The sequence below is a fragment of the Chiroxiphia lanceolata genome, chromosome 23 (genome assembly GCF_009829145.1).
Source record: "Chiroxiphia lanceolata isolate bChiLan1 chromosome 23, bChiLan1.pri, whole genome shotgun sequence".
Lineage (NCBI taxonomy): Eukaryota > Metazoa > Chordata > Aves > Passeriformes > Pipridae > Chiroxiphia > Chiroxiphia lanceolata.
The window spans coordinates 6762574-6785701 of record NC_045659.1 but is presented as its reverse complement, the minus strand read 5'-3'; the positions used below and the strand labels follow the sequence as shown (position 1 = coordinate 6785701).

The following is a 23128-nucleotide window of genomic DNA, read 5'->3' as shown; positions in this document are numbered from 1 at the left end:
AGCGGAGCCAGGGCTGAGCAGGGAGCTGGTACAGCCCAGAAACTCAACATGGCCCAGGAACCAAGTGGCTGAAGACAACAGCCAGGTGCCCACTGTGTGCCCAGGACATGGGACGTTCTCTGGGTCAGAGTGGGCTCCTTGGCCTTGGCTGGGGGTTGCCAGAGCTGCCAAAGGCTGACCAGGGACCTGACAGGACTCTTGCACAAGGGCTGTGCTCCTCTGCTGAGCTTCCTCAGCCAGCAGGCACCACATGGACCTGCAGCACCTCTCTTGTCCATCAGAAACCCCACTGAGGGCAGCAAAGCCCTTGCTGTGCTCAGATGTGACCCCAGCCCATCTGTTTGTGGTGACATTGGATTTAAACCTTCTCTGTTCCATCTGCACCAGGCTCAGGCACTGAGCAGTTCCCAGACATGAGGGTCTCTTCTCTATTAACTGTTAGAATCAGCTTGCATCAGGTTCCTCCCAGGACCAATGCTGTGCTCCACCAAGCACCCTGGTAAGGACAGAGAGGCACAAGGAACGAGAACAGCGGAGGGCTGTGCATATACCAGGTAAATTCATATCCCCTTAGGAACAAGTGCTTAGGAGGGCAATAACCAGGTCTGCCAGACTCCTTGTGAACAGCCCAAGATCCAGTCTGGAGCACTGCCATTAACACTTGAATGCCAGGTTTGAAGGGTGATGTCTGCCCTGTGTGTGGTGGGAACACAGATCTCTCAGCCGTCCCCAGAATGGGACCGGAGCCCAGGATTTCTGGGCAGGGGTGGGCCAGGGAGGCTGTGAGCACTGTGTTGGCAGCTCCACAGCTCCCACACACTACACATGGGCCTGGGTGTTTGCCCTGGGAACACATGGACACAGAGCGGCTTCCAGGACTGGACACGCCTCGTGTCTTCTTGGAATGGGCTGGAGGTCCAGGCACAGCCACAAAGTCTTCCTAAAGCTGTCACCACAAGGCAAATGAGCCTCCAGCCCAGGGGTGATACCTATGTATGGACTTCAATGTTTTCAGCACCCTTGCAAAAAAAGCTTGGCCAGAGATGTGGTGGCAGGTGATTTGTAAGGAACCCTTGTATTGACCAGTTCAGACATTGATTCTCTTCTCATTCTTTCCAGTCTTACTGTAAGACAACCCTCTGATACTCTTTTACACTTCCTACACCTCTTTGAATATTGGAATCGCTGGAAAACCTGCAGGAGATCCTCAGAGCCTTTACAGGTGCCAATTTCTCAACTCTATAATCAGATTTTTCTATGATTATTGCATATTAAATAGGAATCCTGGAAACACTGGGAGTGCTTGAAAGTGCTCTTTATTGCAATTCCTCTTCTCCAGCACTCAGAGCTCAGTCACTGAGAATTAACCCTGTTTTGAGAAAGGAGAATTGTCTTTGGGTTTGTTTCTTTTTCTACTTGTTCTCTTTTTCTTTGGTTACACATGAAAACCAGTTGTAGCTAAGCTGGAGTCAAAGTCTTTACACAAGAGCAGAGGTGAAGGGCACTTCTGGGACATTTTGAGAGCTTCCAAAAATAGTCTCAAGACTCAATCCAAATGCACAGAGACAAAATTTCCATGGGAATCATGTCACGGAGGCCACAGGAAAGCATAGCTCTCAACCCTGAAATCTTAAGTGCAGAGCTGGAACACAAACAGACGCTGTTGGGGCTCCAAAATAGCATCAGAGAGGTTCCTTGGAGGAAAGTTTAATTGCTCCTCAATCAAAGACTGCAGGTACAGTTCACACCACGTTCTATTTGGACTGCAATGAACCCCATTAGCCCGACAAGGACCAAGAGTCTTGCAAAAATTAAATGCAAATCTACAACGCAGCAAAAAGTCTGCTGGGTAGCAGCTGGTTTCTCCCCATTGTGGAAGAATCCAGACCCAACTGGTGGCCACGGCAAAATGCCCATGAGCTGCTGTGGAGCCAGGATTTCACCTGTGTGTGTCCACAGAGGGAACACAGAAAACAAAAAAAAAAAAAAAAGAAAATCAGTGCAGCTAATTTTAGCACAGCTAAAACAATCCTTTCTACAGGCATTCTGACTGAAAGCCAGTTCTTTCAGGACCTGCACCTTCTGTATGAGCCAAGTGTGAGTGGCAGAAATAAGTGGCATCTGATCAAATGGTACATTTTGACATCAGCTTCTCAGTGGGAGAAAATTGGGACTCATCCAGGAGTCCTGTTTTGCCTTCCCTAAGAGAACAATCCCTTCTCCAATCAGTTTTTTGAGAGAGTAGGTTTTCAGCTCACTCAGTTTCAAACAAAACCACTGGTATCTGTAAACATTAAATTAAAAGATGCTCTTCCCCAAAGTATCTCTCCCCGTGCAACTTCCAGAACAGCTCCCTGGGGATGATGGAGCTGGACACAGCTGGAGCACTTTGAGCTGTGGTTGAGTTCAACCCAATTTCAAAACCACAAAGGAAATTTCCTCAGGCCTTGGAGCTGTGAGATCCAGATTTTCCTCTTCAAGCTTGTCCCCATTAGCAATGTATCAACTTCCACATAACAGTAATGAGTAAGTTTGGAGGGTGTGAGGTGTGTGTGCCACAGGCCTCCACAAAAACCAACTAGTAATGTAATTATTCTGACTTAATAATGACATTTAATATTCATATTGGGGGTTTTTATATGTTTAAGGCCCTGTACCACAGTAAGTAATTGGCCTTGAACAACTGAGGAGCCCAAGAGCCTCCCTGACTGAGACTCATCCCATTCCCTGCTGCCAGGGCAGATGTGGAACACCCTGCCTTACACAGGGCTGCATGGGGGGCAAGCATCTATGCTAAAACCACACTCCAAAACTCTCCTACAGCATCAGTGCCTCCAGGGCTGGCAGATCCCTGAGGGATGGCATTAGGGCTCTCCTGGCAGGGCTGGTGATCACCATTCTGACCAGCTGCCTTTGTTCAGGGCCATCAGAGGGGGAGGAGATGAGAAGGCCTGGCTATGCTGCTGTCCTGGGGCTGTTACTGTGCCATGGTTCCCTGGTATCCCAGCAATGCTCAGCTGCCGAGTTTCTTCCCAGTTTCCGGAAGGAGATAAGCCATCTCCACCTGGGTGCCATGGGTTGCTCTCCTTGCACACACAGCCTTTCTTCCAGGCTGTCTGTCAAGCAGGGGAGTGTGCCAGGACCGTGTCAGATCCTCAGTGAAGAGGAAAATGTATACATAAAGAAGATTTATTTTGTTTTAAAGAAGCATTTAAAGAATCTATTTGGCCAGCACTCCAGAAATCCTTTGCAGCAAACGTGGCTTCATCAGTGCAGAATGAATCAGAACACACACCACTGCTCTATTCTGAATTATTCTGCTCCACGTACTCAAATGACAACCTGCCTTTTGGGTGGGTGCCTCCTTTGACCCAAACCCACACCCTCCAGCCAAACTAAGGGTGGCTCAGAGAGGTCCTGCTCTTTGTCTGAGGCTACACAGAGGGAATCTGTCTGGGATTCCTCATCTTTAGCTGATGATTCCTTTAAATCCTACTCAGTGGGAAAGGAGGTGCACTGAACACAAGCAGATCTGCCCTAATATCTCCTACTGGGATATATGGGCCCAAGGCCATCAGAGTTGAAAACATCTCCCAAGGGATGGTGGGTTTGGAAGTGAATCTCCATTCCAGACCCTCACTGGTGGGACTCCAAGGGAGTTCTAAGACAAGACCACACCAGTCCCAGGGAAATAACCACCAGGACATCCCCATAAATGACAGTACTCAGGAGGGCAGGGGAGTTCCTGGGACAGGAGCCACCAGATCTGTACCAAGGGACACTTGGGCTCCATTAACCTGAAGCTCCTTCTGTTGGATTGAGTCACGTTAAAACACATCAGCCAAGAGTTCCTTCCATTCCCAAGGATAAGGCTCAGCTCTAGAGCTCATCACCAGTTGGACCCACACTGAACAAGCAGAGTAGCCAAAGGATGACAGAATGGCTTTACAGGGAGTCTGGTCTTGGCTCCTAGGGGGAGGAGGAACACGGTGCTGGGATGACACAACTCTCAGGGTGTCTCAGCTTACGGTGAAGCAAGGTTCTGTCTTCCCTGATGACAGACATGACCAGACATCAGGGGCACTGGGGAGCAACGCAGGAGGCCAAATCCAATCCTCTGTCCAGAAGGTGTCACTGGTCAAGGAGCAAGATTTGGACTTGGATCGAGAAACAGCTCATCAGAACTGAGAGGGTGGAGTTTAATGGAAGGGTAAGTCACGTTCTGTGCTTTCTGTGGCTCCCTGAGCATCCCTGCCTGGCCACCACCCAAGCTCCGAGTCTATATGGACTTGGGGCTCACACATTATGGCCATTCTTGCATCCTCACACATCTGAGAAATAAATCTGCCTCCTCTCAGGATTTCACAGTTTCTGTCCAAGTTCAAAGGCACAATGCCATGAGCGCATAAATCAATCAGCCCCTCACTTCCTGCTCTGTTAATTATTATCACAACATCCATAAGCAAACACCAGCCCTGGCCAGCTGACTGGCTGTGCACACAAAAGCACTCTTCAGGTTTCTCAAGCCCACCCTTGTGTAGCTCCAGCAGAGAGCTGCCCATAAATATCACCACCTCTTCCTGCTCCGAGCTCTAAAACACGCTGCTGAGTGACACATGGGAAGGAAGAAAGTGCAATTGTTTCCCAACACTGTGTAAATTTTGCCTGATGGATCTTTTGGAAAATGCTTTTTTCTTCTCAGGAGAATAGTAGATCTGTGTTTAAAATACACAGACATCCCCCTCTTTTCCTCCTGGCTGAAATGAAAGGGAGACTTCAGCAAGTCCCACTGTTAACCTGAAAGGGACCTGTCACATCTTGGCAAAGCCTCTGCCTCTTATAACTGTGGCTTATCATCTCAAGGGTTGCTTTATTAATAATCTTGCCCCCATTAGGACACATTTAGCAGAGAGGTTGGTCTCTCTGAGCTGCATATATGATTCTTTGATCTTACATCTGCCCTAGCAGAGAGAAAACTCATCTCTGTTTTCTCTATGGATGAAAATAAACTCTGTGGCCAATTTGGCCAAACAGCTGCACAAACAATGCAATTTAGAAGGATGCAAATGATATATGAGCAGGTTTTGTTCACAGCCTGCCCGTCCTTTGTGGCTGCCAATTAGATCAGTGATTGTAACCCAGCACTTGTGGCTGGGTAAGGAGGAGAGATGGGGAACAAAGCTGAGCATTAATGCACATCACAGAGTTATTCCAGGAAGCTCAAGCCCCATTATCAGAATCTAGAGCACCTTGGAACAGCATTTCCTTCAAAACCTGATCTCTTTGGTTGAATAAGCTGACAAAGACTATGTCACAGCTTCCACCAGCACAGGGCATGGCTATTTTTACTCCCTTCACATCAAGTAACAGCACACCCATGTCACCCCCTCTATTCAACCTTAACCCAAAACCGACAGCTAAGCTTTCACGTTTTGGATGGAGGAAAAAATACAGCTGAATTTCCAGTTTATAGAAACTTTTCTGCCAACTATTCTGGAATATAAAAATCAGTGCTGGCAACTTCAACCCCGAAGCAGCATCCTTGACTTCAGGTCTATTTATATTGTGTACAGTCAGTCATGAGCTGGAGATGTTGCAAGACCCCTCAGTCATGGTTTCACCCCCACACACATCTGCAGCCGTAGCTGCTCCATATGGACACCGGGAGCTGGATACTCCCAAGGGTTGCACCCCCATCTCCAGGCAAACTGTGTTTAATTAGCCTGCCCTATGGCCCAGGAGTGAGTGAGTGAGGACAAGGAAAGCCGTGCTCAGTCCTACAGACACTGTGGAAAGAGCCTGTCAGGCAGCACATCACATGTGTCCTGTCACTGTGAGCAGAGCACAGGGTGAAAGCTCAACAACCAGAACAGCCCATTTCTTGGTGGAGAAGGACCTAGAGGACTCCAAACAGCCACTCAGCCCACTCTAAGTCAGGTTGCACTGTCTGTTCCAGCTTGATTTGTAGTAGCCAAGGCTCAGGTCATTCATTTCAGCGTCGGTGGCGTTTTGGTCTTTTTCAGCTGAAACACAAGGCAAGTTTCACTCTTACTGAAATTCATCCAATCTCAAAAAGCAGGCTGGGAAAATGTATCAAGAATGGGCAGTCCCTAAAAGGACACATCCAAAATCAGCAGTTCTATGAGAAAAATGTCCATCTGGAGTTGCAAAGTGCTTTGGAGGTGTGAAACCATGTCCGTGTCAGCAAAGCAATGACGAGGTTCTCCCAGTCACCACAGCTGTGAGAGAAGGATGAGCCAGAAATTCCAGCTGGTGAACTCTAGGTGTCCTGAGCTACTCTTGCCCAGAGAAGCTGTGGCTGCCCCATCCCTGGAAGTGTCCAAGGCCAGGTTGGACAGGGCTTGGAGCAACCTGGGCTAGTGGAAGGTGTTCCTGCTCATGGCAGCAGGTAGGACTGGATAAACCTTAAGGTCCCTTCCAACCCAAAACATTCTGAGATTCCAAATACAAGCTCCAAATACAAGCCCCCTCTCATGTCCAACATCAGCCTGCATGTTTTTTTCTGTTCTGATAGGAAGTCAGCCAAGGAGACTGTTTTCACATCACCAGACAAATAAAGATTAAACTTTGGGTGGAGACAGGCCCTAATTAATCATAAGGGATGGAATTAGGTTTCAACAGTGCCCAAATTCTGCCAGCTTTAACTGTGAATTAATGCCATTATGGGCAGAAATGTTAGAAGCACAACTGTTCCTGACAGCTCCAATCTAGAAACACTCTGATTCAGGGATCCAGGTGGTAACCCCTCCCTCAATCTAAGATTTGGAGGGTTTGGAGTCCAAGCCTTGGTTCTCACCCATCAGCACATCTATTTCCCTGTAAATCTCCATGGCTCTGTCACTGTGGAATGCACAGTCACCGTTGTTCCACAGGTATGTTGGGCCTCCATAATCTCATTTAAATACCAATCAGAGAAGTCAACAGGCAAAATAACAATGCAGCCCTTTCTGCCCTCCCCCAGTGAGTGGGTGTGCAGCTCCCACTTGTGCTAGAAACAGCTCCAGGCTGATGGGAATATTGTCACATTCCCACCAACTTTACCCTGTCCCTTAAAGCACCAAAAGAACAAAGATTTGCTCACTTGGTGTAGATTTTGGGGAAAGTGGACATTGGGCACAGTGTTTCCAACCCTGACACTGCCTTAATGTTCCATCTCAGCCAAATCCCTGAATCCCACTGGATTTCTGTTCTCCCCACATACAAAATGAGGGAGATAACACCCAGCAAAGCGCTTTGTCTGGGCTGGAAAGAACTCCAAGAGCAGCCACGAGGGGGGTAGAGGTGTTTTTGTCTTGCTGCAGACATTGCCCATTAATAGATTGCGTGAGGCCTGTGTTGAGAACTCTCCTTTGTGTCACAGGATTACGAAATCCCTTAATGTGCCATTAATATATATGCTAATTTGGAAGCCATGCCTGTGTCCTATTCTTGTGCAACCCTCAATGTTTCCACGGGAACCCCTCCCATACCAGGCACAGATGCAGCGCGTGGTTTTTCAAACCAAAATAGTTCTTTTTCAACTCAATTTTCGAAAGTTCTCCCGACCTAAGAAAAATATTCTGCCCAAGCTTGGCTGTGGCTGCCAATTTTAACATGATGCTGCTGCTCTAAATGAGTCTACAGGGAATATTTTTTTATGTTTCCCAAATATCACCATTCCCAGACTCTTATGGGGTGCTGTTGGGATGAAACTCTAGCAGACAGAATCTGTACATTTTCATTAAGCTTTGAAAGAGGGGCTGTACCCCACCTGTAATATTAAGCTGTCCAGAGAATTTAGGCAATTATTGGCATTTACTGCTCTATGATGCAAAACAACCAACACTTCTGACCCATCTCCCTGAATTGGTTTGCTTTGCTCAACAATGGTGTGATAATTTGGAGGGATCTTTCAAATTCTGAGAACCTTTAATTCAGGTTTGGTGAAGCCCATATGAAAAAAACAGTTTCAATTTGAACATTTTTGTGAACATCCTCCTCATGTTTTACTCTCTGTTGAAGTATTGATGCCATGCCCAGAGCTGGCTCTGATTCCATCCCAGGAGATCTGCTGGGAAGGATTTTCAGTTTATGCAGAACTTAAGAAAGATTTTCTTGGACACTGCAACTCATTTCACTGTCTTGAACTAGATTTACTCAAATTAATTAAAAAGTGCTTTTTAAATCCTTTTCCTCCTTTCTTTAAGCCATTTTACAGAACCGACAATCTTGACATTAGATGGATGCAATGTTGAATCCATACAGATATAAATGTATTGTTTGTTAATTAAATGATGAATTCTGTGTCTGGTCTGTGCATTCCAACCACTTCTAAAAAAAAAAGACTCAACCACCACCTCCTTTACATGTACACAATGACATAGTGCGGGGAAAAGTGCAGCTGAAACTAAAGCAAGATCAGAAACTTATAATCCAATACAAGAATTGGCTCAAAATACCTAAAGATTTCAAATTATTTTAGTCCTTTATTAAAAATACAACAAGAAAACAAAGACCAATGGAATTTAAGTCACTTGAGTATTTTGCCCCTTTGAAATTTATAGTTTTGGAATGTCAGTACCTTCCTACTTGTTCCCAGTTTGGAGGGAACAAAACAGGAATCTCGAAAGGAAAAGTCCCATGTAAAAAAATAATTATGTGAGTTGTCTTTGCACACATTAAAAAGAGGCAAGAAAAAGGCATCCTATTAATTATTTTCTCCTCTCTGTGGGTCACCTTTCATGCAATTGTTGAGAACAAAACACACTCCCACCAAGACATTAACATCTCATTTCCAGCACTGCTTGGGTGAGGAGCCTGAATAAAAATAAATGGCTCCTCCAATGAGACACATCATCCATCCTCAGCGTGTAAAACACAGTCATTAATCACCGCACAACCCACTTATTACGGCATTCAACCACTGGCAACACAAATGCTTATAAAACAGGGGCTTCTTTCATAATTCCCTGCCCTGGCTCTCAATAGTTTAGAGGCTTAACCCTTTTACAGTGAGGGATGGGCAAACTGGTTCTGCCTAATTCCAAACCAAACCTGACGTCACGGGTTCGAAAGTTCGGCCTGAACTCAAACGTTCTCAGGTGCAGTTTGTGCTGAGGGAGAAGAAGCTCAAGGGGAGGAAGGCAGTGAAAGAGCAAATCTGAAAACCCCACAGGGCATGGACAGAGTGTAAAAATCCAGTAAAGAGTCAAAGTATGCATAAAAATTGGTGATGAATGAGTTGAAATCCCTACAAAGTAATCAAAACAGCTTTGTCTTAACACTTATTTTATGTGATTTGTGGGGAAGTCTCTTCCCTCCTACAGACTTCACTGTGCTGGGAATAAGCTGAAGAATTTTATTTGTACTTAATTAATCTTCATGTTAACATGCATAGTCCCCACGCCCACATTACTTTGGGCTTCTCTTGCATTTCTTAGTAAAGGATTTTCACGTAAGTGTGTAATGAAACACTTCTTTTCTTTAAAAAATGGGAAGGATGAGGAATTCAGTGAGCATGTAACAGCTCCATGGCATACATTAAGTCAAGGACAAAACCAAGTAGGGATGGCCAAAACCCCTGCAAAGCTCCCAGCTCTTCCATGGGCTCTGCAGAATCCCGGCTCCAGTCAGAGATCCACGGCGTGTCCCAGGTTGCCAGTAAATGAATGCTCAGCAGAAAATGCTGATATATTTGTAGTCTGATGCAATTCCTTTTCTTTTTCTACACACCCAAAACTTCTGTTGACTTCAAGGAGTAAATAAGTGGGGACAGGAGGGGAATCAAGAGGTGCTGAGAAAAGCAATGTTTTGCCATCATGTGCAGCATGAAAATACCAAAGCCTTGCTATTTACTGAGAGTTGTAACAAGTGAGACACCTGAATGAAGACAATTCTTACGGAGACAAACTAGATAAGGTGTGCACTTGAATTTTCTCCCAGTGTGAAAACTGGCCCCAGTTTAATCAGACAAAGTCATTTGTCAAACACTTCAATTAAGTTTCTTGACAACTGGACAAATATTTCCGATGTTGGTATCAATTACTGGAAGCAAATGAGCCATGATTGGCTTTGGGGAAAACAAACATTTTGAGAAGACAGATTAAGAGTCCACTGCATTTTAAGTTACACTAAAGCCATACACCAGTTACTGGAAATGAACACTTAAGTTCTGGGGGGATTTTTCAGTTAATTAACAAAGCAGCACTGGCTGGCAGCAGCAATTCTATGATAACTTACTCCATATGTAAGAAATGCTCAGTGAATATCTCATAGGCAAGTGGGATGTGCCCCAGCAAATGCTCAGCAAGGAGTCAAAACCACGCAATATCCTGGCTTAAAAAGGACCCACAGGGGTCACAGAGTCCAACTGCACAGGACACCTCGAAAACCACACCAGAGGTACTCAGAAATTCACCACCAGCTCTGCTTCCTAGGAAATACTGGGAGTTTTCCCAAGGTAATTCACCTGAAGGAAATGTTTTTCTTCCAGCGAAGTTGCCTTCAAGGCGCTGTGATGTATGAAAGTGTTCTGGGCAACCTTCACTGCCAAAAGGATTTTCTATCCCATAATTTACTCCAGGAAAGTACCATTTTCACTTTGCAGGTGTACACTCAGAGATAAATACAGCAGGAAAGCGCATTATGACTGAGTTTGGTTTGTGAAAGGCAATACCAAATTGGAGCTCACTAGGGAGTTGATGAGTCAAAGCCCTCATGCCAAAGCTGTGCTGGGCAGTATCTGGAAGCAGAGAACAGCAAAGCTGGGGTTTTAAATAGCTGTCAACCCACTTTAATGCATTTTTGCAAGTTGTAACATCACTAATCTTAATATTAAGAAGGGAGACATAAGGCATGGATCACAGAAATCAGCTTTTTGAAACATATTAAAGCCACAGTCACCTATTGCTATCAAAGTGTCTCATTGGTGGTGTTTTTGTTCACTGACAGGGAAGAAAATGGGCAGTATTTTTTCTGAGTTGAGAATGTACCATGGAAATCCTGTACCAATATTTATCATGGTTCTGTCCCTTTTTCCTGATTCAAGCTGCTGGGTGGGTATCACTTTTCCTCTTCTCCAAAGGACAAATTGCTATTTCATAGTTGCAAGCTCTTTAGAATGTGTCAGTGGAAGCTATTAATTGATCCTGCTATTAATAGAAAAGCATGGAAAAGAGAAAAGGATAAAAAAAAAAAGCCAAATGCCTGCAAAAACAGCAAAAAAAGGAAAGGAAATAATTTACCAAACTGAGTTTTGAGACTAAAACCCAGTCCGCTGAGCCAGGTACAGCTCTAAGACACCCCAGCACTACTGTGCCAGCTGGGCAAGCAGCCAAACTGAGCTTTTTAATTCCCACCCGTGTCCCATTTTCTGTCTTCTCACTGCTCTGCAAACGTCCAGCACTTCCATCCCCCACAAAGGCCTCTGACAGAGTCAGAGAGATGTCCTATCATTAAAACCAGGATCAGGCCTATCTGTCATTTTAACACATGTAGGCGGTGTATAAATTCCTCTCTGAATTCCCACAGCAAGCACTATTGGACTGTCATGTGGGAGATACTTCAGTTAGGGTTTTTGAAGACTTTAATTGTAAGGTTCAGAAATTTCTCTTAAGGACACAAATATAACTATCCAGACATGGAGTAGCTTCTTTCCTGTTGGAGAACCAGTTCCTGGGCAAGCCAGTAAAACCACAGGGTTTTTGTGGCACCTACATTTCTATCCTCTGCCTTACATTACGGTCTTCACCCATTTTGTGTGTAGTTCCCCCTGGTGAGGCCATTCAAAATTAAGCAGTAACCTGATTTCAAATTTATTCAGAAAAAACCGATCATTTTAACACAACTGCTACAAAGGCAGAAACGAAACCAGACTGATCCTAACCCTCCAGAAGAGCTTGGCATGGACTGGGAGCTCGTCTATCTGTGGGGATGAATTTAGTTCACTTGGAGATGGGAATGACCCCAGTGAACAGCTGTTCCCTGCTGTCCACACAGGCTCCCACATCCCAAGGTTTTGATGGGATGGCACTTGGGATGTGGAGTTAAACCCCAGCAGACAAATGCCAGCCAGGAAATCCTAAACCTGCAACTCGGAACCTTGGCCCTGCTGGAAAAGGAACAGGGAGAGAAATCCTGAGGACAGAACAAAAAGGATCAATCCCAAATTTATTAAAAAATATAGAAATTGTCTTTAATGAGGCTTGTGAATCACTATTTAAAAGATAATCTGCCCAGTTTTGTGAAAACACCACCATATGTGGTTGAACTTGATGAATTATTTCTAATTCCATTTTTTTATCATGTAGGTTCTTTCTTTGTAACTAATGTTTTGGATGCTGTACTTTTCTCAGCTGAGACACAGATGAACACCCATGAGCAATAGCTTTGAGATTAGCTCGTGTGAGAGTTCCATTAATTTATGAGCTGATACTTACACAAGTAAGCTCCCTAAATCCTGACAATTAGATGAAACAGCACCAGGATTTCTACAAGCTCGTCTCAGTCATCTTTGCTGCCTCTTGTGATGCAACCGCTCCCCCAGCGAGTCAGTGAGGGACAGAAATCCATCTCCAGTATCAATGTCTGAGCCATCTCTCCACCACAGGCAGGTGCTGTGGGGATCAGGCACCACTCAAAAAGGTCCCTGTGTCCCAGCCCCCAGAAAAAGGGTTTCACCAGAGCTGTACAAATACAACACAATCAGCTGGGGGTTCAGAAATGCTTTTGTTTTAATGTAATTTAAGTGCTGAACTACCTTACAGTAACGTGCTTTCAAATGTTTACAGTTAAGGCATAATTGAATTTGACTCATTTTGGCCCTGATCCAGCTGTGATTTAATTGACTTCAGTGGGAGTTGGACTGGGCTCTAAGTAATTTTAACTAAAATAATCCATCAATTGTTCCTCACCCACTTCATCAAGCTCCTTCCTATCATTTATGATTGCTCTATAATTTATTGCAACAAGGTGAAACGAACCCTTTCAACTTCTGGCACAGCCTCCTGTCCCTCAGCGGAGAACTTGCCTGTGAGCAGCCACCTAAAGCAGCTCTGCTTGAGGGAAGCAAAGAACACAGAGAGCCCCAAAGTGGTACCGTCCTCTGCTGTCACAGCAACCCCCAAATATCAGCTCCTCCAGCCTTTAGTCGCCACAGGAACAAAATTAACTGTTAGCAAAGCTGTCAGGAGGAGGTTTGGAACAAAACAGGCAGAAGGATGAAGTGAAATGTATTCAAAACTCACACAAATGTTTTGTGGCCAAAAAAACCCCATTTTACTGTCTCATTACTGGTTTCTATTTCAGGGAAAATTTTCATCTTTTTGCTCTTTGAGCCCCAGGAATAAACCCCACCCAGAGTACTGGGCCTTCCATAAGATGGATCATGTTAAGTACGACATGGAAGGAGATGTTTTCCACAATAAAGTACACCACTGCTAATTTTGCTGTAAAGATGACAAGCTAATCTGTCATAGAATACCCTACTTAAGCATCACGCACACTTCTCTGTCTTCTAAAAGAAAAGGAGATGCTTTTATTAAGGCTTCAACCCTCCGTGCTTACACAAGAGTGTTCTGGCTTTTAATGGATCAACGTAGGCAGCTCTACGCAAGATGTGGCAAGAGGTACCTGTACACTCCAAGCTACTTGTTGCTTCAACATTAGTTTTCAAGATGTCTATTAAAATTGAATTCAGATGAAATTCAACCCCTGTAAGGTGAAATCTCAGCTTAAAAAAAATAATAATAGTTTGCACTGCAGGAAAAGTAGCATTAACTACCCAGGGACTTGCAAAATTATTATTAGAATATCCAAAGAGCAGAATGTCCAAAGCCAAATGGTGGTCAAGTGTTTAAAGACGAGTTGGTGACTATATGGAAAACTCTCTGATTTTGGAGAAAATCCTCAAAATGAGTAGTAAGATGATCCAAGATACAGGGCAAATATAAATTCGGTTCAAGCCCTTCTCTGCATAAGCAGTCCTGTTGGAGTCAGAAAATCAACTACACGAATAAAAACCACTGGCTTGTCAAAGAATTTACAGGATAAGACCTGAACACGCACATCCAAGCACATTTTAAGATCACTGAAAGTTGTTACTCTGACAAAAAGACCATATATTCACAAATTTTCTGTCATCACATCTCCAAACAGAGTTGTAATTTTGTTATATAGGAAATTGTGGAAAACTGTTTTTCTCCTTCTGTCAGAAAACAGAAAAAAAGTGTGATTTTTTTAAACAGAAAAAAGAACAGCAAAGCAGAGGTTTTGTCTATCAAGGACAGGGTTCTTACAGGTTTTGGTTTTAGAGCTTAAATATTCGGGATGTGTTCACTGCAGCCCAGTGAGGTTTGACTATCAGTGCAGGAGTACACGTTGGGGCAGATGGAGGATATTTTGTAGAAAGGGTGTTTTTTACCCTTCCCTTCAGCCACTCAAATGGGTCTCAGCTGTTCCCAAACACCTGTTCAAAGTACCTGCAACTGGTGACGTGGTGTTCTGAGCTGACTTCTGGCCAAGAATCAGTCAAAACATAAAGGTGGGAAAATATTGGAAAATGGAAAATGTTAAGTATTTACTGTATTAGCCAGGTCCTAATACCACAGGGCTCTATTTTTTAAGGTGTCATTAAAATGCAGTTTTGGGAATTTTACATCACTCACTGGGCCTTTCAGATGGATTCTCCCACAGTCCTGGGAACTCAAGAAATAATGGATAACGTTGGAATTCTACTACCCAGCTCTCATAAGCTTGTCCTTGTGATCCCATCCTGTTACAGGCCTTGTCTTGACTTGACTTACACAAATACAGCTGAGATCACAAAATAGGTCCCAGATTTTCCAAGGAACTGTTACTTCCTAGCAATGAGCTCATGTTAACATGTCCTGGGTTCTACAATCCAGAATGCTTACACAGAACTAACTGAAAATGGTTTTATTTCCTCAAAAAAGAAAAATAAAAATAAAAAGAAAGAAAATTTAGCAATACCAAAACTAACTTCATTGCTTTGCCAAATGTCTCATAAAAAGGCAAGAGCTATACAGTTTTGTTTCAGCCTTTAGAAGATAATTTTTCAATATTTTATTCCAGATCAAGTATTTTCTCTGATCTGGTTTTCCACACACACGCTTTTTAAACCTTTACCTTGCCAAACAAAATCTGTAACGTTTTCCTTTACTCTCAACTAAAGTGGACAAGTGATGACTATTTTTTCAATCTACCAACAAACCAAAACATCCATTTTTCTGACTACTCCTATTTTCACCTGGATGGGATGAGATTTTGTGCAGGGTCTGCAGATGCAAATCCCAAGTTTCCAGTTCCTCCCAGCAGGGCTGCACAGTCGCTTCTGACCAGACAAGGGACCAAGGGAGCGAGCGGGAGGAATGATCATCAGAATGGAGAAGTGAGGATTATCGGAGCAGCAGAGCCTCTCTAAGCCCAGGAACTGCCAGCAGTGGATTTAGAAACAAGTCTCGTGAGAGCACTGAGCCAGTGCCTCCAGAGATCAGCTCCTGATGGGAAGATCAGTTCCCGGGGATCAGCTCTGCCATCCGCTGGTGCAGTCCCATGCAAAACTTCCTTCCCTACGAACCCGAACCAAGAGCATGGAAGTGAGAGTTCGGAAGGCAGAAATTCCCCTCCACCTCCCAAACCTGCTCCCAACAGCCCTGTCAGCAGCAGATTCTCTCTGAGGGTGGATCAATGCTGTTCACACACTGCCAAGGCTGGGATCCAAGGAGCTGTCCTTCCCCGTGTAAAACGAAGATACTGCTCAGCACAAGTAAACAGAAGGAAAAACAACAAGTCTCCTTAGCTACTGCTCTGATGGATCTGTTCCCTGAGCCTGGGAAGGACTGGAAGCTTCACACAACACATCAGCTCTGAACAGTCTCAATTCCTTCCCCACCTTCTCCAGGGAGGATTTTTGCCCTTGTTCATACCCAGCTTGTCCTGAGGGCAGCAATGCTGGAGGTCACTGGTTCTACCGGATGAGACTATCTTTTCCTTCATTTTACAGTAGCAAGTTGAATTAAAGTCATCAAAATAATAATAAAGGCACTAATCCGCATTGCACAGTCTCCATGAGCAGTGGCCAAACTGAGGACACCTTTTAGAAAACCTCCCTCGCTGAGCAGATGGATTCAAATTGTGCTCCAGAGGCTTTAGAAAATGAGGTGTAGGTGTCAATTTTCCCAGTAGAATCCCACGTTCATTAATACCCCCTATTAGAACGTTCCTCCACAATGCTGTTCGTGCCCAACCACAACCACAACGCTGATTATTTGCCACAGGAGGTTTTATTGCAATCACTGGGGTGTGATCTTTGTTTTGTTCTCTGTAGCTTTGCCTTTCACTGATTTCTGTTATTCGCTATTATATTCTCTATTAAGAGTGCTGAGATACAGACAGCAAAATCAGTCTTGATTCCAATTTTCTTAATATTTAGCATTGAAACCTCTTTAGAGCCAGATTTCACTGCTCAGTTTGCAGACTCTGATCTGGCTTTGCTTCTGAAATATCACCTCTAATATTGGATATAATCCAACAGAGAAAATTAGCAGAGACTTCTCCAAGTATCTATTTAGCAGCATCAAGCCCATTATTCTCCCCCACATGCCCCTTTTGGGCATTTCTGAACTATGTTTTCTGCTAAAGACAGCAAAACATGCAAAAACCACTGTGGCCACCCTGAAAAACACTGAGTTGTTTAAAATTTCATTTTATTCCCAATCTGCAGCAGTTACAGAGAAATCCCCCTTCACTCCATACACTTGTTCCATTTGCTCCTCACATGGGCTTTTTCCTGACAGCAAATCCTGACTTTTCTGAGTTTTCCGAGGGCGCTCCAAGACACCAGCATGAATGTGATGGTATTTTCTGTGATCTCTCTGCAGCAATATCATCTCTGAACTCTCTTACATTTATTAAAAATACTCAACAGCTTCACTAATATGGAATCCCAGACATCTACACAAGCAGCACTTTGTATTTTCCAGGATTAACAGATTTCCTTTCTCATTTTGCCATTATTTTTTGCTATCAACTACAGAACTGTACAGATCTTTGCAAGCTAAACCAAATAAATGCAGGCAGTTTTCAAAATATCTTGTTTTTCCTCATATGTCTGCACAAATAATCAGCAAAAACCCCAGGCAGCCCTGCAGCAGAGCAGATTTCCACAGGGAGACACTTCCAGCTTTGCAATTTAAGTCTGCCCCTACCAATCCTGTATAAAAACACATTTTCGTTTTGACCTACTTCCCTCAACATTTTAGGATAGAGATTTTCCATGGATTAATGAGACATCACAGGCACACATTTAGGTCTCCTGAGCACCCACTTCACACCGGGCAAGAGCAAAACTCTTTCCAACACCTTTTAATATTGACTGGGATGCCGCTGTGTACTGGGGGACAACAATCCAGCCCTAGATCAAGATTCCAGGCTGAGGGAATGTAAAGTAAATCTACTTTCTCACTGTGGTTCCCTAAAAAGGCTGAGTGAGGAACCAGAAACATCAAAGGTCACACTTTGTCTCCTGGGCAATGAGTCCCTGCAGGCCCTGGCGGGTATCGTTTAGTTTAATCCAGAAAATACCATGGACACAAGGAAAATGACAGTTCAAAAAAAAAAAAAAAGCAGTTCCTAATATCATCCTAATATAAAACAGCATAAGACAGACACAGAACTGGAAGTGAAGAATTCAAGTTTTGAACAATTTTAGACACCTGCCGACATTGAAACCCCAATCGCACAAACACCAAGCAACGTCTTGGTCTCAAAAAAAGCTCCAAACAAAAAAATGCACCAAGCCAAAAATCCCAATAATAATTTCAAGGAAAGCAAGTGATAATAATTATTAGTGTTCTTCAAAGGCAACTTGTTGCACAGCAAGAAGAGTAGTAAATTTTCAAAACTACGTAAACAAGAGGAGAAGATGAAAGTTCCACTTCCAGAGTTGTGGTGCTTTAAATGTACAGTGGAGCAGTAGAATCCCCTTGGACACAACTCCCCTTCCACAGGGGGTAAATATCTTTATGTGCAGTAGCTAATTCTCTCAAAATATACTGAGGTATTTGTGCCTTCCAAGGTGGTGTTCAGGTATAGCAATTAAAGAGAAACCAGCACAGCCCCATCTGAGACAGGCACCAGGAAAAACCTTGGCTTAGGACAGACATAAATTACACTGATGCTCATTAGGATTTAAATTATAAACCACTAAGATACATTCAAATTTGGGGTTTTTTTATGAGCTCTGGAATAGGGCCTGGTACAAATGAACACCCAGCAGACAATGAATAATTTGTACGACTGACTTTGCTGAAATGACTGCAGAGTCTGTAACTGAGAGCAATGCAAGGCTTTGCAATCCAGACATCTCAGTTTGTTTGGAGAGCTTAAAAAACACCATCCAAGAGCAATATTGTTGATTATTAATACACAATGTCACAAATTCCACCCTGACCAGGGATCTCACACAATTCCCCTCCACACCACAGCCATGATCACCTTGGATTTAATTTTTAAACTATTTTAGTTCCTTTTATAAATAGGGAGCATTTCCAATTTTACCTTGTAACACCATATGATGACAAAGTCCTTGAATTCTTTGTCACGCACAAAACTACAAATATGGCAACTGGATTTTAAATGTATGGTTTACCCAAGATTATGAAAAATACAGGAGACAAACCAGAATTGGAACAGACTCTACAGTGGATATTTTAAAATGCAAAATTGAAAAATTATATAAAGACAATTTGAAAAGTGATTCTTATAGGAGTCTGCTAAACCTTCAGCAATCAGTGTAACAAACCAAGTATATTAACACTGTGTCTTTACTTATACAAATTAATTAGCTATGACAGAATATGAAAAGCCAATAAAAATATAAATACCATGAAACAAAATTGTATTTTCCCTCAGTTCTCACAACCCAAAAAGTCACAAGTGAAAGCAGTATTACCCACCATCCAAAAATATTTCTAATATTTATTTTAAATTTTTTTAGTGGCTCTGGACACAGACCAGCATTTTGTTACAGATTTGGTGTGGGTACAGCCTTGTTTATTTGCTCAGTAAACGCCACAATTTCAAACACCGAATTTTAAGATGATGATGGAACCCTTTCACAGGGAAAAAGTTTTCTTTCCAAAGAAAAATTTGGGTTGGGGGTTATTCCAGGCTTCTGCAATAGGAATCTCCCAGTGAACATTGATGGCTTCACATTAGACCTCCCGAATGCTCCTTGCAACTAAACTGTCAATCTGTGACCTCACCATGCCCAGGAAAAGTCCCGAACGCTCCTTCCACCCCCCTTCTCCCTCTACTTGGCCGATCTGTTTTTTCCCAATTCAGCTGCACTCACTCAAATATCCAACATTCCATCACAGCCGAAGGAGCCCCATTTTCTGCCGGGTCACCGAAGTTTTCCGATCTCTCGTCACTTAACGAGGGCTGTTGTTGAACACACAGACTGCACACGTACAACAGCTTCTATCTTTCAGCTCCAAATAAATTATAAAGGCAGATCAGCCTTCCCTGACTTCACCCAAGATGAAAGAAATATTAACTCTTTAGCCCATGAAAACAGCTACAAAACCTGACTCCCGACTCGACAAAAAGCCACTGAAAAGGGGTTCAGCTGGAGAAACTTGTTACTCATCATTGCTTCAAACCCTCCCAGGTCTCAGCTTACCTTACAGTAAGGCAAATTTCTGTGGTTTAGGTTTGGGTTAAGACTAAGTTTTTTAGATCTTGAAGAGGCTAAGTGCTCACTCCGTCCTGATTAACTCGAGAGGCAAAGCAAAGGCGGGCAGTAAGTTAAATGCCATAGTACTGTATTTCTACAGCCTTTAGTTCCCAGGTGGTTTGGGGTTGTTTTGTTTATTTTCTCTGTGTGTGTGTCTTTGGGTTATTTTTTGTGTTCATTTGGTTTTTTAATTTTATTTACAGATTTGTATTGGATATTGTTCAAGGTCTTTCACATTTAGTTCTCCTTTGTGGTACTGTCCGTTTCTTAGTCAATAATTTCCTGTCTTCTATAATTAAAAAAAATTCCCATTACCTAATACACATAATCCTTTAATTGTGCCTATAAACCTTAGGATCTGACAGTTTGGAACCATGGACTTTTGTAGCAGTTTATTCTTTAGTTTTAATCCCACAATCTCTCTCTGTATTTCACTTCCCGAGTGCTGCGAGTCCATGAAGCTTATTCCATTAAAAGCAAGATACTCACAACCAGGCTGACACAGGGACAGGCCAGAGCTTGGGCCAGAAACACAACCTTGAGGCAAATTCATTAAAGATCCCAGGCACAAAGAGAAATAGGGCTTTAATTGAAGAGTAAGCACAGGAGGCACAGCAGCATCACGTCCGAATCCACTGCTGAATCATCCGAGGATATTAATGATTATTTCATTAATATAACTCCTCTTGCACAGACAACGTGATACACTTGACCCAGAACAATGTATTTAAAATTTTTCTCTTTTTTTCCCATGGGGCTGTTGAGAGTCAAACCAGCTGCTGGGAAGCACCTCACCCATCCAAAATCCCGAGGAACCCTTAGGTGACACCCAGGCTGTATTTTTGGATGCTGAGTTATTCATACAGCTTCTGGACATTGATAATATTCCTTTTGGGTGCTAAAGAGACTTTCTTGTCTAATTCTCTCTCCTTCTGTAGAGAAGGAGAGGAAAACCTCTTTCCTTATCCTGGTGGATTGAGGTCTGCGGGCGGAATCGGGGTCTCTGCGTGTTACACACTGAACCCCTTTGGGACCTTCATGCCTATTTGGCCAAGCACTGAATTTCCCTGTCTGTGCGGTAGCAAGGGATCAGCTCTGAAAAATTCCCTTGTCAGCAATATCTTGATTAACAACCAGTTCCTATATAAAAACATGTCAGCGATTCGTTCGGGAAGGGAAGGGACATCACGGGCAAACCCATCGGGAGAAGGAGATGTTGAGTGTGGATCACACTATTCAGGCAACTTCTCCTTCCCCAAAGCTGGTCATCATGAGCCTTAATTCTGATCCAGCCCCCTAATCCCTTCTGGATCTTTAATAACTTGTATTTACAAAATAAATATTGAGGTAGGAGGAAGATTTGTGCTTGGACCAAGGATTTACTCTACTCGTCAAACTCTTAATACATCCCAACAGCAAGTTTTCTATTAGCACAGCTCTGCTAAGAGCTGAAAAGATCCTTCTTATTTATATTCAGCCAAGCAATAAAAAACCCACAAACCAAACCAACAAACCTAAGGCAAAGTGCAGGCACTGAGTTTTTGAACACAACTTAATACAAATACAAAATGAGCTTCCCAGGAAAGAGAAAAAGGAAAACTAGAAATTCTATGACCTTGAAATAGATATTATTTTTACTGTCAATTAGTCCTTTACGAATATTTGTCAATAGATAAGATTTTTTGAAGACTGCATTTTTAAATTGCAGTTTCATCGTTTCATTTCTCTGAACACATCAGGTGTCACCACTGGAAGAGTGGCCTTATGAGAAGGACAGAAACCTGCAAAACTTCCTGCTTCACCAGACAGAGGGATTTTTTATTATTATTATTATTATTATTATTTATTAGAATCTGAAATGCATTCTAAGACTGCTATTTTTACTTTTAATGTGGATTTTTAAAGGCTCACATTAGACCAGTCTGCTTGGGAAATTTTCTAACGTGCATGGTCAATACCCAGTCACTCCTTGTGTTGCCTGTACAGGGCAGAGCCACTTGGTGTATTTATTTGTAGTGTCGCTGTTTGCAAAATCATCAGAATTATTTTCCTATCTTTGCTGATAAAAACAGCTTAAGCTCTTTCAAAGACGTGAGAATTTAGGGTAGAAAAGCTGTACCTCTAGAGCATTTTTTTCCTCCTTTTCCCAGTATTTCTCTTAATTTCTTTGCACTCCCACAGACGCAACGAAATAATCACCGGAGGTTTCAATGAGCACGAGGTGAAGGGCGATTTCTGCTCCTGTGGAGCTCTTTAACTCCTCGTCTTTAGCTGTTTGTGGATTTGTGACCACCCCGAGGGCGATTCGGCTGAACCCACCGCTGCCCACGGAGGGTAACTAACGGGTGACTGTTTGTACGAGATGGTAACTAACAACCGATAGTAACCAACGGTAGTAGGAGATGGTAACTAAGAACTATCCCCGCGCTGGCAAACAGCGGGAGTGGGAGCAATCCCTTCCGCGGGGTTGGGATGGGAAAGCCGGGGTTCATCCAGGGCAGCGCTGGGATGCGGTGGGAGATTCAGGAGCCGCTCGCTCTAGCCCCCCCGACCTCTCCGAGCCCCGGGCATCGCTCGGGAACCCCCCGGCCCCCAGGGGTCGGGCTTACCGGCGCAGGAGTGCAGCGGCTTGGGCCGGACCAGCAGCGACGGGCACACGGAGTAGAGCGAAAGTTTCTCGAAGTAGTCGCAGGTCTCCTTGGAGAGAATCTCGTCGATCATGAAGGTCTTGTAGCGCCTCCTGCCTGCCTTGGGCCGGCCGGGCGCGGGGAGCCGCGGCTGGGGATGCGGCTGGGATTCGGGAGGGGGCTGGGAATGGGGCTGGGGGTGGCCGTGCATGGCGGGACCCCTGCGCGGGGCTGCCGGGGCCGCGCCCGGCTCGCATGGGCGGCCGGCGGCCCGAGCGGCCCCCGCGGTGTCCCCCTGTGTCCCCTCTGTCTCCCCGCGGTGTCCCCGCTGTGTCCCCACTCCGTCCACTCTGTCTCCCTCTGTGTCCCCTCTGTGCCCCCGCTCTGTCCCCTCTGTCTCCCTCTGTGTCTCCGCTCTGTCCCCTTGGTGTCCCCTCGGTGTCCCCGCTGTGTCCCCGCTGTGTCCCCGCTGTGTCCCCTGTCTCCCCGCAGTGTCTCCCCGCAGTGTCCCCGCCGGTCCCTCCGCGGCCGCTCCGCGCTCTCCCCGCTATATAAAGGCTCCGAGAAGCATCTCTGCCATGGCCTCGCGGCCTTTTTAGGAGGCTCGGGCTGTCAATCAGGGCTCCCGCTGCTCCCCGACGAGCCCCATTGTCACCCCGCACCGGGCTGGGAGGATCCGCCGCTCCTCTCCCCTCCCTGCTCGCTATTTTAAGATACCGGGGTGTGTGGCTTGGCTTGGCTTTTT

General features: G+C 44.3%; 1 protein-coding gene across 1 annotated transcript in view; it reads right to left on the bottom strand.

Annotated features, from left to right (window-relative positions):
• The window catches only part of BARX2 (BARX homeobox 2), a 33740-nt gene extending 10959 nt beyond the window's left edge, over positions 1–22781 (bottom strand). The window contains exon 1 of the mRNA XM_032709695.1: positions 22366–22781. Coding sequence (XP_032565586.1) covers positions 22366–22594 — 229 coding nt within the window. The 5' untranslated portion in view covers positions 22595–22781. The remainder of the gene's footprint in view (positions 1–22365) is intronic.
• Positions 22782–23128: the final 347 nt, after the last annotated feature.